Here is an 18,915-nt window from a genome sequence, read left to right as displayed (position 1 = left end):
CCCATTAGATTTTAACACAGTAAAAAAATTCTTGTGTAAACACAAACTTAAGATAAATTTAATTGAAGAAAATGTTCATTACAGAAATTAACAATGCTTACCATTCTTTAAACACCATATACATTATTAATATATACTGCATATTTTCAATCAACTCCATTTTTCGGCTCAATTTAAGAAACACAATTGTAACAGGTTTTATACAAAAAATACTTCACTAAGAAAGTAGACAAAATGCACAAAAACAGTACAAGTATAATGTGCATAGCAAGATAGCTTGAAGCATCTATATATGGCTTTCTTTAAAATAAAACTATTAGGGGAATGGGCCCATTTGGGACCTACTGTTATAGTTGAAATATGTAAACTGTTTCACATCTTTTTAGGCACTTGCTAACAATAGTGTTCAATCCCTGAAAAATGAATTTACCAAAAAAAAAATTTACATCTGAAATAAAAACCAAGAAAATAACATAGGTAAAGTCATATATTCCTTTTAAATTAAACAACCAGTTTATTAGTGCATGCACAGAACTAAACTGAAAGAAAATAAACTTTTTATGTCAAAAAATTTCTGTGCAAAATTTACATAACTGAGAGGTACAAAAATATGTACAGATTTAATGTCTTTGTTATACACAGAAAAGCCCTGAAGTTTTCATCCAATCAATGAAAATGTTAACACTTGTAGTAACAATGTAACAAAAAATCATGTAATATATAACTTTGTAATACAAGAAATCCATTATCCAATGATCCAACAAAATTTGATCCAAACTTACAAGGTGAAAAGTTTAAATCTATGATTCTGTTGTTGTCATGAAAACACCCTAAACTCTGCCGGACATTTCCCTTAGGAATCTGTCCTAAAGTTTTATGCACCGCCACTGAATCCACTGTTAATGCTTCCCTATTTTCAAATGCCAACAATCAGTATTTATCTACTTTGGGTTGTCAGTCACACAGAAAAATTGCTAACAAAAATGGTTTGTCCTAATTTGGACATGTTCAGATAACAGTAGTAATTAAACAGACAAATATATGATTTGCTTTGCTAAACAAGCTTCAAAATATTGTTTCTGTAGAAAAATTTTTAATTTTCAAGAAAAGCCATTCCCTTGGAAGTGCTTCTATAGTCCACTCTTTTTAAAGGGATGGCAAGCAAGAAAAAATACAGCCACTTGGTTTATGAAGAAGAAACAATTTGATTCAAATAAGCATAGTTCTGCACAAGGGGATCATTGGAGAATATACTCAAATTCCAGACTTTAAACTACACAAATATCTTATTTAATTCTTCTCTCAAAGCTGCTCGTCTACTGCAATGCTTGACATAACCATTTAGAAAAAGAAAACCACTCTGGGAGGGTGTTCCAATCTCTGACATGGGGCAGAGCTTAACAGGAAAAAAAGATTTACTTGCCAAAAACTCTTCAATCATTATATAAGGTATAAATATAGTGATTAAATGTACTTTCAGAGGAGCTTAATAACCTTCAAAAGAACTATATTTAGCAGATGTACAGTAATTAATTTACCCAAGTTCTCAGTATATCTTCACAAATCATGAGAACCTCCTTCAGTTTCATCATGAAAGAGTTCTCCATCTACAGAGGAGCTATACTTATCAGATTCATAAGGCTGGTGGAAGAAGAGAGGGAATGGGGCTGTGTCAGCCTTTACCCTCTATTAAGAATCACTAAACAACTAAATTGGGAAAACAGTTTTATCAAAATTTCCTTTAGCCCTAACTTCCTAAGAACACATTTTAGAAAAATTAAATCAAAGTATATCTGCGCTGAGATTAGTTTCTTTCAAAATGTATGTATGCAGTGATAGCATTTTCAAATACCACCCATAAAACTTTTGCTCTTCCATGGAAACATAACCAACTTTTGAAATGTTTAATTACAGGTACCATATCAAAGTACAAAATGTCTGCATTATGCTAATTCAACCCATTGTTTTCTAAGGTAATTTTACTTTTCCCTGGTAATTATGGTAAATCATTCTAACATATTCCAGTCCCGAGTAGCTTCCATTAAATGTCTCTGTCCATGACCAGCCCAAGCATCCTGATTGTCAAATACTCTACCACAAAACCAACAGTTAAATTTAGCTTTCAAAACATTTTGAGAGGTAGTTTTCACAATCTGATAGTTGTTTTTGCTTGTCTTTTTGAGTGTTAACTTTAGCACAAATCTTTCTTTCACAGAACTGACAGGTTTAAATGTTTTGTGTCTCTTGGAAAAATCATCATAAGTTGCTTTAGAAGGGTTACAACAAACTGGTTTCAGTAAAGCATCGATAGTTCTTTTTGACAATGAAACCTTAAGTACGTGTCCGTTAAATTTAGCAATAGTTTTCATTACATTTACTACTTCTGGTACATCTGCATCAGGATGATTCAAAACTACAACTGGTTGGTTTCTTCTAGGACACTTCACAAGCTGTTTGGAACTAAAAGGGAAAAGCCGCAAAGTTCTGACTGAATCTTTTGAAAGCCTAGGTCTGTTAAATCCAAAAGTTTCATGGACATCTTCAGACTTAGCCTTTTCTTTACACTTTCTATGCAAAGTTGCTTTTTTTCTTGGAGGTTCTTGGTAACTATCCCTACACTTTCGTTTACAGTTTCTGTTTCTAGATACAAAGTCAGTTTCAGAATCTCTATTTCTTACATGAGTTTTTATTTTTGAAAAAATTTTTTTGGTAGTTTTTTTTCTATTGAAGCTTCGCTCAATTGTACAATTTGTTTTACACCTTAATACCCTTGTCTCTGAACGGTCACTGATACATACTGGATCCTCAGAAGATTCTGGGCATGTTGCAGAAGAAGTTATCACAATTTCATTTGCTGGCATCAAATCATCTAGTATGAAGGGTAAGGCATCTCTAGAAGATTCTGGCTCTTTCTGCACTCCTATACTCTGATCAGACGGTACACTGCCCTTTTGCAATGAGGATGCAGAGTTGCTTACTGACAGATTATTAGCAGCAGTCACATTTAAAACAGGGTTAAAAATTTTCAACAATATTCTTTGTGGTGTTTCTTCAGGTTTCTTTGGCTGTATGTTTTGATAATAAGTACTATTTTGGACTAATTTAGGCTTAAGCAGCTCAGTTTTATTTGGCATCACACACTTTAAAAAGACAGCTTGTTTGCCATCAGGCAAGAGGGTATAAAGAGGTGGTTTCGGAAAAATCTCGTTCTGCTGTTTTACTGAATCCAAGATATTCAACTTAGTGCCCTGGTGCTCAGATAGCATAGGAGTAGGAACAGTTTTCACAGAAGAACCTGCTGACGACGTTTTAATAATGTAAGGGCCTTTTAATGGGGGAGTATTTTCTGAGCTACTTTTCATACTCAAACAACTGCCAATGCTGGAACAAAGTGCAGGTGTGAGACAATTATTGTTTGGTTCCAACTTTAAGAAAGGTGTTTTGGAAGGCTCCTTAGCCACAGTTCCACAAGCTTGGGCACTCTCAGTTTTGACAGCTGGTATACCTTCAAGTTTCCCATTATTGAATGTTAAAATCATCCCAGGTTTCTTGTTTAAAAGAAGAGAAGCAGGTACACCTTGTGTATTAACCAATGGAAGTGGTCTTCCTGAAACAACGTGTAATCCAGGCTTGTTGGCAACATGCAATGGTACAAAAAAACCTTTTGGAGTCTGAACAAATATAGGTTTTTTTTGCTCTGAATTTAGAATTGGGCTCTGCACATATAAAGAACCTAAACTTTGTGTAGTGGCTCGTAGTTTGTCTTTTACAAGCTGTTGTGTTATTATTGCATCTGACTGAGTCTTAAGTAATGTGCCAATACCTGAAATTCTAGGTGTCCTCTCTGAATCTCTCACATCTTGTGACATTGATAGTACTTGCTTTTCTTTTCCACTATATTTTAAATTCAGATCATTTGCAGGCACATTAATACCCACACTGCCAGACGGAACTGAGAAGACACCCTGCACTTTGAAGTCTTTTGAAGATTCAACCATTTTGCCTTCTCCTTCATGTTTCTGAAATGACTGGTCACAATGAAGTGGCACTCCTTTATTTGGATTATTACTAGAGTCTTGTTTTACATCAGACTTTATTTTTAATACATCTTGAAGTAATTGGTTTATTTCAGGTGGCAAAAATTCTGATGCCTGTTGGCTCTGGAGAGAGAAAACAGATGTGATTCTAGGCATCATAGGTGAATCAACACTAGAAATGTCATTCCATTGAGATTTCTCAGTCACACTCTCTAAATTTTGATTTTCATTAGTGTACAGGTTTTGTCCATCAATGTTTTGTCCTGTTTCTAAAACACACTGTTCTTCAATTTCAGCTTTCGTCTTTAAAGTTCCATCTTTATCATTTAAAAGGCTAATAGATGCTAACAGGCTATCTGGGTTTGAGCTCTCCTTCCTCACTAGTGATAAAACTGATTCACTAATTGGTGGCTGAACAACAGTTTTGCTTGATGAAGATTCTCTCTGAGGGTTTTCACACATCGCTGTACCTGAAAACCTACGTCGTTTATTAGAATTATTCACTTTTGAGTAATTGTGAAAAGGTAATGATCCTTGGTTGGAAGATTCAACAGGTAACTCAGAGTTGACATAATTAACACAATAGTTATGCATATCTCCGCTGTTGTATGCACTTGGTTTGGTAGTATAGGTGACTTTATCTGGACTTTTAGTGGTGGAACCTACTACCTCAGGGTATCTCTGAGTGATATGATTTCCCCATAAGTCAACATTATCTCTTGTTTCAACTTTTGTGGTCAAATTCGCTGATGCTGTAACCAATTCTGATGTTGCTGGCAAAGAAGATAGGCTTTTATCATAATCCACTGTTTGAAGCATATTATTCTTTTGAGATATCAAAGCCATTTCTTTTTCTGAAATTATTTTCCCTGAAAGTATACGAGATGAACATGAAATTGGACTGGTTGCTTTCATAAAAACTGTGTCACTTAACTCTGTTGTTAATCCTGTTAAAATTCCAGTGATGTCCAATGTCTGGGGCTGTAAGTTACCAGGACTGTCCTTTGCAGCATCTGACTGTGAGCCAGGTGAATATAAATTCTGTTTATTGGTAGGCAACAATTTTATTACAATATGCTGTTTTCCATCCACCATCTTGAAACCCATAAACTTAGCACTGTAGTTAGCGGGAATTGTTATTTTATTATTTTTCACCATTAACACTGTAGGTCCTTGTACAGGAATCTTCAAGAAACCTAAAGTAGTATTTGATCCCTCTTCAGCTCTGTTACACTGCTCAGAAGACAAAAGAGTTGGCTTTTCTGGCTCTGACTCAGCAGGTTTATTATTCTCACAGTGTAGTCGTTCATCCTTTTCCTCCTTTAAATGCTCTTGAACAAGACTGCTCTGGTCTTCAGATTTAGTCTGTGTTGTGTTCATTTCTTTAAGCACTTGAGTGTTTTTTTCTGTACTTCTGTCACTTCCATCATTAATTCTCTTACGTTTCCAGAAGGTCTTTCTTGAAGCACCTATTTTGCATCTTTTCAGTATTAGCTTAAGTCCTGCTGAAGTCTTTGCCATTGTTTTTTCATATATATCTTTTTCCAGTTTTTCTTTTGCATATAAATGTTCTTTGTGCAAAGTTATAACATGTCTTACAAGGTGCTCTCTTCTGGTGGCACCATAGCTACAATATTGACAAGTGAAGTGAAAAGTACCAGAATGAACATGAAGGTGCTTCTGAAGCTCTTCTTTGGTGAAACATACATGATGGCATTTACCACATTGATAATGAATTTCATTATGTCTATGAATGTGCTGAACAAATGTGCCAACATCTTGGGTGGAGAATTTGCACTTTTCACATTGAAAATTACCATTAACACGATGTGTGGATGCAAAATGTTTTGTCAAGTCCAGTAAAGTATATACACTCTCATTGTTACAAATTTCACATTTTACTAAAGTGCTTCTATGAGTTTGTCTGTGCTGTTTAAATACCTGGAAATCATTTGCTGAAAAACTGCACATTTCACAAGGATATGAAGGTAATTCACCATGGTGCCACATTTGAAAGTGTTTCTGCAAATCATTTGGGCTATATGGAGTGCTGTCTTGGCATTTTAAACAGTTGAAATTGAGTATTTTTGCAGACATTTTAATACTTTCTTCTTCAGCTCTCTCAGATTTACGAAGCAATATACACTCCTCTATACAGCTTATAGTCTTTATACTGATAGATTTTCTTGCAGTCTGTGGTTTACTCTGAAATAATTTTCTGTATTTGTCAACTTCATGTTTCAATAGGACTTCATTTGGAATATTTATCTTCGGCAAATCAATTTTTACATTTCTTAGTTCATAATGAAAACTACTTTCTGAAATTTTTGGTTTGGGTACTGGTCTAATAGTATCAACTATCTCATTTTTGACATCATAATCTTTGTTTAAAGTAGTTTCTTTTTCATAACAAAATAACTGTTTCTGTTCAGATGGCATGATTTAACAAAAAAGTTCCAATTTTTTTTTCCTGAAAACTCCTGAAGTTATTTGTAATTTAAACAGGAAACAATACTGTGCCAAGACATCTTCAAAATACCAGGATTTTTCCCACATTAATTCACCTAAAATTAAACAAAGAATTGAAATTTTCACCACAAAAGTAATAGTAAATTTTGTATCTTTAAATTCATTTGGCATAATCAGGAATGTTAATCAAACCCATAAATTAAAGATACAAAAGACCTGTTAAGTATTTTAAAAACAGCTTACCAAGAAGTTACGGATTGAAGTAAAAATAACACTAATCTGGAAGTCAGGAAATGCAAGCTCTGTGACACTGGGAAAGCTTCGACTTCTCTGCACCTCAGTTTCCTCATCTAAAGAAAACAACAGTTGGATAAGCACCCTTGAACTCTAAGATTTTTATACTAAAGTGATACTACAGTTTTTAAACAGGATTTTAAAAATATTAACGAGAGCAGTAAAAACTTAAGTTCTAATTACACGAATGTGGTTTATCCATGTACAATTTACTTTCTCACTTGTTTAATTGATCCTATAGCTATGACCTTGTGAGAATCACAAGAGCTTTCTCTCCAGATTTTCTACTTCCTTGGTTTCTCAGGGATAATCCATGTTTAAAATAAAAGCTTCACTTATCTAACGAGAACAACAAAAAGACATTACCTGCTCTCTCAAGTTATTATTACTAACTGGTGAAAAAAGAATAAAAAGGAAGAAATTAAAAGGAACAGCTTATCTATATCTCCCTGGTGTAGCCTGAAAGTTCATCTATTACTTTTGCAGTTCCCTACCATTTTAGCTGTTTGATTTTTTGTCCCTAGAACTCAGGCAGATGGCAGCAAGGAAAGCCCTTGGCAGATTAGAACGTAACCATTGCTACCCACCTCCATTAATTCAAGCACTTACTGGTCATGTTACTTTAGACAAGTCTCAATCTCTGTGTTTTAGTTTCTTCATCTGTAAAATGGGGAGAAAAAATTAGTACTTCCCCTACTTTTTTCACAAGGTTGTTGTGAAAATTAAATAAGAAGACATACGTAAAGATATCCTGAAAAGTGCTATACAAATCATAGCTACCATTATTACCGTATGTGATTACGATGTATGGGAAAATGACAATATATTGCTGAGGCTGGAATCCGAGTACTGATGGTTCAGTAGTAAAAATATCAAACTGTTTATTAGGAAAATTACATTTTCTTATTTTTGCACTTTTAAATATATATATGAACATAAAATTACATAAACTAAAGAAAATAAAGTATAAATCACTTTAAGCTCCATCCACAATGTCCATCCAAAGGACTCAGCTTTAAATTTCAATTAATCTAAATACCCAGGAACTTCACTATTTTAGAAATCCTTTACTGAGGGAACATAATTAAAAGTTAAATTACATATTGAGGTCCTTTTAATATTTCTCAAACTTAATACTTTTGGTTGGGTCTTAAAAAACACATTCATATATATGATAAATTGATAATGAATTAATCAAAAGGGTACCAGCTTACTGAATTTTTTTACATACCATGCCTAATACAGTAAAATGTTAAAACTTTTACTTTAAATTTTTTACTATATTACATTTTTATTAAATGTAAAAACTTTTTCTTCAAAAGGAAAATAAAATAAATAAATGTCTAGAAAAGAAGTTCAATGATACCTAGTGGCTCCTCCACACCAATTGAGAATATTCACCTACAGAGAGATTTCTCAACAGTGACAAGCTTCTTATAGTAATACAACATGTCCAAAAATAAATCTGTGTAATGCTACAAAATTACAAATTTTCTAAATACCAACAATTCCATTTCAAAATATCTATACAATTTAAAATTTTTCTTATAAAATAACACCCAAAGTCTGATAACCAGTGTAAAAATAGGATTTTAAATAACTCAACTAACATTTACTAATACCTACTATGTGTAAGATTTTTTGATAGGCACTCTGCAGAGATTCAAAAACATGGTCCCTACTCTACTGCAGCTTATAATTGAAAGGAGGCAGGATATGTATATTAATACACTGCTTATTCGGAGTTGACTATCCAGCAGCTTTTCCCTTCCACTACACAGCCAAGTAATAGAAAATAATTAAGTAGAATGTGTGGCAGCCAAAACAGGTGCCACAAAGTTCACTCACTAAAATGCATGCCTTTTCCTCATAAGCAAGCCCCATATATTCTCATGCAGAGTTTACTCTTATTCCAAACAATTTAAATGCATTTGCCTTGGATTTGCAGTCCTTCACAAATTAAGATGATTAAGAGTCCCCTGGTAGAGGAGAGAAAAAATATCTCTTAAAAAAGGTGTGGATGGAGGTTCTAAACAGATATAAATATATATATATATAATATACTGTATATTTTATATATATTTAGATAAATATAAATAAATACATGAACTATCCAAAATAATTAAGTTCATAGAGATAGAATGCAGATTAATTGTTGCCAAGGGCTGAGAGGAGGGGAATGGAGTGACTGTTTAATGGGTATGGGGTCTCCTTTGGGGAGGATGATCAAAATGTCTTGGAACTAGATAGAGGTGATGGGTGCACAACATTGTCAATGTACTAAATGCCGCTAAAGTATACTCTTTAAAATGGTTGACTTTATCTTATGTTAAGTCTACCTTACTTAAAGGAGGGGGAGGAGGGGGACACAAAACCCTAACAGCATAGCTGGTCAAAATAATCTAGCTAAAAACAGTCATCTGTACATCAACAGTCTTTGAGGGAATTTCTGCAATACATTACACAGTAACTGATAATCATAATGGCCTCAAATCATGTTAAGAAAGAGTTATGTCACTCTGAGACTACCTTATTTAAGAAGGCATGAAATTATTTAATGTATTTTAGCATGTTAAAAAATGTCATCAAAAATAAATGATCTGGAAAGCTTGCTTAAATGGAGTTCTCATTTCTTTGATAATGACAAATGAATATTTTAAATTAGGACAATTACAAAGCATAAATGTCCATCTATGTATATCATAAGCCCTAATTTTGTGGGACGGTGTGCTATGGTCTGAATATTTTCCCCTGCCAAACCTCACGTGGAAGAAAAACTGAAAGTAATTTATAACTAGCTGGCTCTAGAATGTAATATTCTTTTATTGGGTTTCCCTAATTTTTTTTCACTTACTTTTAGATGCTTGTAAAAAAATTCAAAAAAATATAGATTTATAGTAAAAAGGGGATATCTTCTCCCTCGATTCCATTTTTCTTCCACAAAATACTATTAATGTTTTGGCATGTAAAATGTCGGACCATTTTCTATAAATTCGTAAACATATACCTGTATACACACTGGATCAGTTAGCACTCTTTCAGCTGCAAGTGTCCAAAAATCTAATTCACTCCGATTTAAGCAAAATACAGAATTTGCTACATTGGAGCAGTCTGACAGTATGTTAGTCTTAGGTGAGGCTTCATCTAGAAACAAGAACAATGTAGTCTCTGGTATCTCCTCCTTCTCTTGGCTTGTTAGGCTCCAGGTAATGCAAGATGACGGCTGGAAGTGCTAAGCTTACATCCTTCCAGATGCAAGCCTAATAAAACAGCACATCATTACCTCAAAAGCAGAACACAAGTCTCGGGCCAAATTTTCTTAAGTGGCCATCTCTGTAGCCATCACTGAGGCCAGTGAGATATACTTCTCTGAATGACTATGCCTGATTTGCAGGCCCTTCACTGGAGCCAGAGGTGCATCAACACCATCAAACAACATAAACTGAAAGTAGGAGATAGAAGATGGTTCCCTAGAAGAAAATCAGAGCACTACTACCAGATGGGGGAATGGACAAATAAACACAAAAGCCATACATATATATGAGATTTTCTCTATTTTTATAGAAAGAGAATACTATACATAAACTTTTGCAACTTGACTTTTCTCACTTTTAATATCATGGACCTCTTTCCATGCCATGCTAGCTCACTGTGTTCAACAACTGCAGAGTTATCTCACAGTATGAATATATCATGGATTATTTAACCATAGCTAGATGGGGGTCTATCCTTTCCTTGCATATTAAAAGGTATTCTAGATTTAAATATATCTTGAATCACAAACTACAGTTGACCTCTGAACAATGCAGGGGTTAGGGGCACCAACTCTCCCGTGTAGTCAAAAATCTCCATATAACTCTTAATACTCTAAAAAGTACTGTTGGCCTACTGCTGACTGGAAGCCTTACTGATAACACATATTTTATATGTTATATGTATTATAGACTGTATTTTTACAAGAAAGTAAGCTAGAGAAAATAAAATGCTATTAAAATCATAAGGAAGAAAAAATAATTTTTATGGGAAAATGTACGCATATTTATGGGAAAAAATATGTGCATAAGTGGACCTACACAGCTCAAACCCATGCTGTTCAAAGGTCAACTGTATATTAAGAACTCAGAGCAAGATGAATTACAAAACTATGTAAGCAAATATTCCATCAACTACTCTACAACTCTTTATTATCATAATAAAATTTCAAAAGAAGATTTTCAGGGATGTTCTAAACAAGGACAGTTGTTCTCACCAATGAAGTCACTATCTTATCTGATAAGCCCATTTAAGGAGGGTTAACTCAACTACTGACTCATATTCACCTCTTTAATGAAACAGTGAACAGTGAATGGGATGCTTATTGATTACAAAGAAAAGGCAATTTAAGATGAAGGTTCTGTGAAGGGTTTTAGTGGCCCTAAAAGAAGAAGAGCTAACTAAATGTAACCAGAACAGTCAGGAAGCTGGGATAGAAGACTGAGAAGGATATCTGACTGTTATCCGTAAGCCAGGATGGGGCTTAAAGATAATTCTAGAATGATTAGCAAAGCAGAGCACTTTTCTTTCTAGTAGAATGAAGCAGATACTAAGTACTAATAAGAGAAGTCTCTACAATGCAATAATCAAGTTTTAATTTACTACTTCGTTAGGCTATTTTGTGTAAGAATTACACAAGTTGATTTAAAAATTGTTACTAAATTATCTGTTAAAAGTTGTTACTAAATTATCTGTTTAGTTTGCCTTCAGTGACTAGGGCAAGAGTGGGGAGAGAGAAAATCTGAAGAGGTAGGAAACGGAACTGTCCCAATCTCTTAAATGACTCTGATATGTAACTCAGCAGTCAAAATGGTTGAGAAATAAAACACAACAGACAGTTTTGGCTTCTTCCTTCTCTAATAGTGACTCACTTGGAGCTTGATCATAAAGTTATAAAAAGATCATTAAATACTTTGTTTCTGAGTATCAAAAGACTTTAGATGCCTAGCAGACAAATGTTCTTTTAGTTTATTATTGCTTATGTCCTGTTTCACATTTGACATCTCTTCTACACTATTCTTGGGTTTTCATGTCAGTTCTCACTAACTTTGGCTTCGATACAAGAGCTTCATAAGCTTCGCTGGGAACATTTTTGCTGGACAAAAATAAAAATTGCAAAACAACACTGATAAAAGAGACCATCTTGTTGAGAAATCCACTTGGCTTTTACTTAAAACTGTTAGATAATTACTATTAATAACTATCAAATAATTAATGTTGAATGAACATCAATATCTTTTATATTTAACATGGCATATACCCCACCATATTAGTGGAGTTTGCGTATTTTAGGTAGTTTTTCGTTTGCTGTTTGCCCTCAAATTTTAAGTTTGTGTGAAGAATCTATTTTGTCCTTCACTTTTTTCAACTTGTAGCATGTAGAAGCAGGATTTTAGGTGTCAACCTGATTGGATTAAAAAAACCCTAGAGAACTGGTAGAGGATTAATTCTATGTCTGTGAGGATGATTCCAGAGGAGATTCGTGTGTAAGTCAGTGGACTGAGTGAGAAAGATCTATCCTCAATGTGGGTGGGCACCATGCAATCAGCTGGGGGCCCAGTAGAACAACAACAACAAAAAAGAAAAGGCCAGGGTTCTCAGGCCTTTGGCCTTGGGCTGAGAATTTTACTATTGGCTTCCCTGCTTTAGAGGCTTTCGGACTTGGACTGAGCCATGCTACCAGCATCCCAGGGTCTCCAGCCTTCAGACAAAGTCATGGGACTTCTCAGCCTCCATAATTCTGTGAGCCAATTGAACTAATAAACCTCTCGTCTATCTTTGTCTACATCTATATATCTACATAGATATTTATATATCCTATTGGTTCTCTCTCTCTGGTGAACCCTGACTAATACACAATCAAAGATGATATCTGATGGCAACTTATACTAGGGTTGCCACCTATGGACAAAAAATGTATTGCATGCTGTGAATATTCCACACAACATAAAAAGAGGAAAGAGAAATTTTATTTTACTTTTAATCCTCTAACCTACTACACTAACGGTTTTTTTACTACAGTCCAATCTCTACCCCACCATCAAGAATTACTGGTTTTAAATGTGCTACTTAAACTACTGCCTTCTATATATGTATTATTACCTCTTATGACTTGACCAACATCTCAACAAGTCTTGAAATAATACAATTTTGTAAAAGTATTAAAATAATCTGCAGAGTTTTCTGCATCAAAATAACAACTTAAACTATTTGATACTCTCCCTCTCCCAACTGCCCACTGAAACAACTAAAAAATATAATAAATATTATATTTACTACAAAATTGCTAGGAAGTAGAGAAATATTCCATACACATACTGCAAGGGTTTTGGAAGAAAATGGCACAGTTAGAAAAGAATGAAAACAAATGCTGACCCACTGTCAACCATCTTTATTAAAGAGCAAGTCCCCTAGGGGACATTCATCAAACCAATATTTAATGAATACCTATCTATTATGCCCCAAGTAAGGAAGTAAGTGACAAAATTCTGCCCATTCCCTCCCCTAAACATACCTTGGGAGAAAATGTGAGGCTTGAGTGGAAGATCGAGTGGAGACCTTTGAGTGACAAAAGGCTCAGGCTGAGGTATGAGGAGGAAGGAAATGAATCCAGAGCTTTGAGCTGGGCCCAGAGGCCAGACAGAGCAGGGGGTTGATAGCACCAGCTGTCAGAAGAGATGTAAAGAAATTATTTCTGAACAAAGATGAATCTTCCTACATCCATGGCTATCTTCTTCTGCTTAAGAGTTCTGTCCTTTTTCTGCATAAGAAAATTAGTATCTCTATAATGTCCGAAAAAAATTAAATTAATTCTCAACTATCCCCTTCTCCCTCTAACTAAAAAACTGAGAAAATGTTGGTTTATTCTCTAAGAGCTCATGTCAACGACCAATGCCATCAAATAGATGAGCACGTAGAAACAGCACTAGATGCAGTAGCTCAAAAAAGAGAAAATCTGAGTACTCAGAGAATGCTCTCCTCCATTCTCCCATCCAGCAGTGAAAAACAGTAATTACAATAAGAGTTACTGTACTAAAAAAGAAAACACTAAAAACAAAACAAAATTAAAGAAAAAAAAAATCGAGAAATAATTGGCAATTTCAGGAAGACCTGAGATGATATATTGAAAAAAACAAGAGCATATTGTCATGAAAGAGAGTATGAAGTAGAGAAGGGAAGAAATAACGATCTTGAACGCAAGAGAAAAATACACACCGAGTTTCAAAAAAAAATTTTTTTGAATTTTCAAAATCAAAGGCTCCCCAAAATGCCAGCAACATTACTAGTAGGAAGAGAATATAAAACCTATTATCTACAACTTAACCTAGTCCAAATTTTTAGTTTAAAAGATAAAAATGAAATGCTACACAAAAGGTGGTGAGGGGGTTACCTAAAAAGATATTCCATTTTTCATCAGCAACACCAACTTTAATCAGACACCAATATTAGTCAGACATTTTATTCACACCTCTAAATGCTAGAAGACAATGGAATAATATTTATAGAGTTCTAAGGGAAAAGTATTAACCCAAGAATCAACTCTATATCCAGGAAAACTCTCATACATGAGGGAAAAGCACACTTTTAGGTATGCAAAGATTCAGAGAATATACTACATATATACTCTTTGTGGAAAAAAGTTTTGAGTAAATAGGTCAGCAAAATCAAATTTCAATCAGAAAGAAAAGAACTCAAAAAAGGAAATAACATAATATAGAAGAAATATCTGCTGACAATAAAATTTACAACACAGAAATATAAATATTGTGGTTAACATAGTTAAAAAGCAGAAAAAACTGGAGAAAGGGAATATTTGCAACAACAAACATATAAGAAGCCCTTAAGAATTAATAATGAAAAACAGGAGAGGTAACAGCAGCAAAAAAATTGTGGATGCTGGAAAACAGATAAACAGGTAGTAAATGATCTTGGAGACCCAAGAAAACTTAATCCCAGGCAAACAGTGGGGAAAGCTAAAAACTAACCCATTTTACACTCTCAATTTCCAAAAGGCCTAGGAACTGACAGCACCAATTATCTCTGAAATGGCAGGAAGTAGGGAGAGAGAAACTAAAATAAAGAGAACTTTGGAGAAAGCTGCCTGAGTTTTAGTTAGGTCCTAAGATTGTCTTCATCACTCTATCACCCTATTGTTAACTGCTGTTTCCTCACTATAGCAGAAGTCTAAAGGTTTATTCTTTGCAGAAGGTAAAACAGAATCTCTGACATAGGGGAGACCAGGCACAGGTGTGAAAGTGGGCACCATACCAAAGCAAGAAGATTAAATGGCCACATATATATGAGACACAAACCCACACACCATGTCCCCTTTTTTTCCCCTTCTAGGTTGGCTCCTAGGCTAAAACAGCGTTCCTTAAAATACGGTCTGCTGATGGTCTATAAACCATCTGTCACCAGTCCATGACAAGACAGGTACAGAAACTGAAAGTAAGCATTTAGAAACAATTGCAGCAATTTTAACAAATTAGATTTTGTTAAATCTAATGATAAAAATATGAACTTATGTCTTGTATGTCTTCAGGGGTAAAAGAAAAAAAAAAAAAAAAAATCTTGATGTTTCCCCAATCAATTTTAGAAGCAGGGGGCCAGAATCTGGAACCTGACCAGGCCTACGCAGGGCTCCCAAGAGTAGGGGTCAAAACTTTGTGTTACAAGCCCCTCCATGGGTTCAGACAGCTTCCTATCAGCTTCACAGTCATGAGCAGACAGCCAAGGGATTATCAGACATCTGAGGAAATCCTCTAATATTAGTTCTAGATCCAGATCAAATAAATGGAAAAAAGTAACTTGTCATAACAGAACAGAGACCACACTGAGACAAAACATTTTTTAAAACTCATTGATTCCTTAGGGATATAAAAAATTAGAACAGCATGCTACAAAAAAGGAACATAAAGAACAAAAAGAACTTTTAGAAACAAGAAAACATAACAGAAGCAGCAAAAAATGGCAATGAAAGAGTTTGAAGGTAAATGTGAGATAACTCCTCAGAAAGCAGAGCAAAACACAGATGAAAAATAGAAACAGGATAAAAAAAATTAGAGGAGCAATCCAAGAAGTCTAATGTTTGACTAATAGGAGTGCAGAAAAAAAAGCACAAAGAAAATAAGGAAAGGAATCGTCAATAATTTTTTAAAGCACTGAACTATAGGAAATCAGTTTCAAAGATGGAAATGCCCACTAAGTGCACAGCATGATGAACCAAGACACAACACTACAAAAGATTCAGAACAGTGGAGGCAAAAGAATATCCTACAAGCTTCTAGAGAGAAAAGAAAAAAAAAAAAAATCACATAACAAAGAATTAGAAATGAGACAGCTCTAGACTTCTAAGCAACAACGACAGAAGCACAAAGATAAAGGCGCAATACCTTCAAATTCTGAGGTAAAACTTTCAACTGAGAATTCCATACTTTGCCGAGCTATCTATCAATCAAGCACAAGGGTAAAATAAAGACACACAAAATCTCAAAATTTACCTGCTAGACATCCTTCCTCAAGAAGTTACTAGCAGATGCACAGCTAGATAAGAAAAATAAGGTCTAGTGGTGTACCATAGTGCTAGCAATCTATAATTAACACTAATTTATCGTATGTTCTCAAATGGCATCTAGAAGAGAGGAGCTCAAATGCTCTCATCACAAAGAATTGGTAAATTTTTGCAATTATGAATATGTTAATTACCCTGATTTGATCATCATACATTGTATAATATGTACTGAAATATAATTCTGTGCCTCATAAGTACATAAATCAATGTCAATTAAAAAAATAATATTAAAAAGAGAAGATATATTCCACCAAAACAAGAGAACAAACCAAGAAAGAGAAAGTCATAAAGTACAGACAACAGATCAAAATGGAGGAAAGAATAGTAAACAATATCCCCAACACGACAGTAAAGAGAATTCCCAGGATGACAGTTGGGCACCAGATCACATGGTCCAGTCAGTCCAAAGAAAAGAAGATTCTTCCATCACTCAGAATCCTCATGACACTGTGCTATCTTCTCAAACTTAGTACAGAATCCCCAGGTGAACATGGCCCAGATTCTTATCTGTATTGGACTTGTACTGACATAAACTAATAATGTTTCTGCTTTCCCCTCCATGCCCTTATATCCATGTCAGCTGAGGTAACAGGGAACTTAGAAACAAAACTAAAGGACCACCTACTCACTCTGCGAGACATCCAATATCTGGTCTACATTATAGGCTTGCCAGATTCTGATTATGATGAGCCCTGAGGTTCCTAGGATTCACTAGTGACTTTACACACTGACTTCCCCAAAAGGGGCTCTGGTAAACTATCAGAGAAGCTAAAGCTTCAAGCTACAGTCAGACTATGATCCAGATATTCTGTTCACCTTAACTTCTCCTGGTAGCCATCATCTAACAATGGCATTGTTACCCTTTCACTGCATAGCTAGATTCAGGCTCACTACCAGATTTACAAAACTAAACAATCTGGTGTTTATACAGTCATAAAAATACCAAAAGTTAGAATGGTAGTTTCATATGGGTTGGGAGCAGAGAGGAGGATATAAGCAGAGAGAACACATTCGGAGTAGAGGGAAGGAGCTCTGTTTCTTAACTTTAATAGTTGGTAAGCAGATATTTCTTTTATTACACTATCTTTCAACCACATACGTATTTTATGCGTTTTGTATGTAAATACATTTCACAACAATAAAAATAAAAACTCATTACATAATGGGCAAGGAACACAAAGAAGAAAGTCACAGAGGAACATAAGTGAAAATATGCCCATCCTCACTAGAATGCAAAACAAATTAAAATACTAAGAAAACTTTTGCTAATCAGATTACAAAAGATGTTACATATTTCTAATATCCAGTGTTGGTCAGTGAGGAAAAAGAGGCAAAATGATAAAAATATAAGCTGGTACAACCTTTATAAAGAACAGTTTACAAAATATATACAGAAAGCCTGGGGGAAAAGAACATAACTTCTGATTGACTTCTAGAAATACATCCTAAAGGAAATAATCAGAAATATTCATTGCAGCACTGCTTACAAAATCATAAAATTAAAAATGAATGCCTACAAGTAAATAAAGATTAAATAAGTTATACTTTCATTCAGTGGCATATTATTCAATTTTAAAGACAATATTACAAACCCACACTTATTAACAGAAAGATATCTAAGATACATTAAGTGAAAAACCAGAAAATAAACAACAGACATATTAAGATTTAATTTGTTCAAATATCAATAGATGGGATAGAGAATGGATAAACAAATGGATAGATGTACCCACATAAACTCAAGGTAAAAAGTGAAGAAGAGTACACATATAAAAATGTTTATAGTGGTTACTGGTTATCTTTAGGTCAGTGTTTCTTAAAATGTTGTTCTTGGATCACTATGGCCTCCACAACTGGCATACTTCCTTATGATAGCACAAGCAAATAGCTTACATTTGGATGTTATCAGAATCGTGATCTCTTTGCCTCCACACCACAATTTCATGAAATTTTATCAAAAAATGGCATGAACCCATGAAAATTTTGAAATTCTTAAGTGCCTTCTATGATAAACCAACTGAGTTTTTCCTGAACAAACTCAAAATAAAATTCTTGATGCCATAATATACAAACTGATTAATGTTGACACTAAAGGTGAAGAAGAGATCAAAACAAAATAGATATTATTCTACACTGCGTTCTTCATATCAACACACAGGTACCCAATCATACCAATGCAGATAAACTATAACACCAGCCTTAAAGTTAATGGAAAACATAACTGTTGGAATGAAGAATTATGCTTCTGAATGTCATTCATGCTATATAAATTCATGCTATAAGAGAAGAGTTTTTTGTTTCTTTGTTTATTTAACAATTAATTTGTAAGGAATGAAGTTACCCAAAAAGTGAGTAATAGGAGTCGGTACCACCAGAATAGGACTTTACATATGCAGTGTTATTATATAAATAAAAAGTCGTTCGCATTTTAGACAGAAAACAAATGGTATTCAAGTAATAATAATATGCTTCCTGATCTTGGAATATTGTTAAAAGAAAAATAAATACTAA

General features: G+C 34.3%; 1 protein-coding gene across 1 annotated transcript in view; it reads right to left on the bottom strand.

Annotated features, from left to right (window-relative positions):
* Positions 1 to 654: 654 nt before the first annotated feature.
* Positions 655 to 18,915, bottom strand: part of ZNF518A (zinc finger protein 518A) — a 30,123-nt gene continuing 11,862 nt past the window's right edge. The window contains exons 3-5 of the mRNA XM_063102395.1: positions 7,410 to 7,460; positions 6,750 to 6,856; positions 655 to 6,601 (exon numbers count right to left, since the gene is read on the bottom strand). Of these exons, the coding sequence (XP_062958465.1) occupies positions 2,007 to 6,476 (4,470 nt within the window). The 5' untranslated portion in view covers positions 6,477 to 6,601; positions 6,750 to 6,856; positions 7,410 to 7,460 and the 3' untranslated portion in view covers positions 655 to 2,006. The remainder of the gene's footprint in view (positions 6,602 to 6,749; positions 6,857 to 7,409; positions 7,461 to 18,915) is intronic.

Source organism: Cynocephalus volans, chromosome 7 (assembly GCF_027409185.1).
Source record: "Cynocephalus volans isolate mCynVol1 chromosome 7, mCynVol1.pri, whole genome shotgun sequence".
Taxonomy (NCBI): Eukaryota; Metazoa; Chordata; class Mammalia; order Dermoptera; family Cynocephalidae; genus Cynocephalus; species Cynocephalus volans.
The sequence above is the reverse complement of the archived record's forward strand: the minus strand, read 5'-3'. Positions and strand labels throughout refer to the sequence as shown.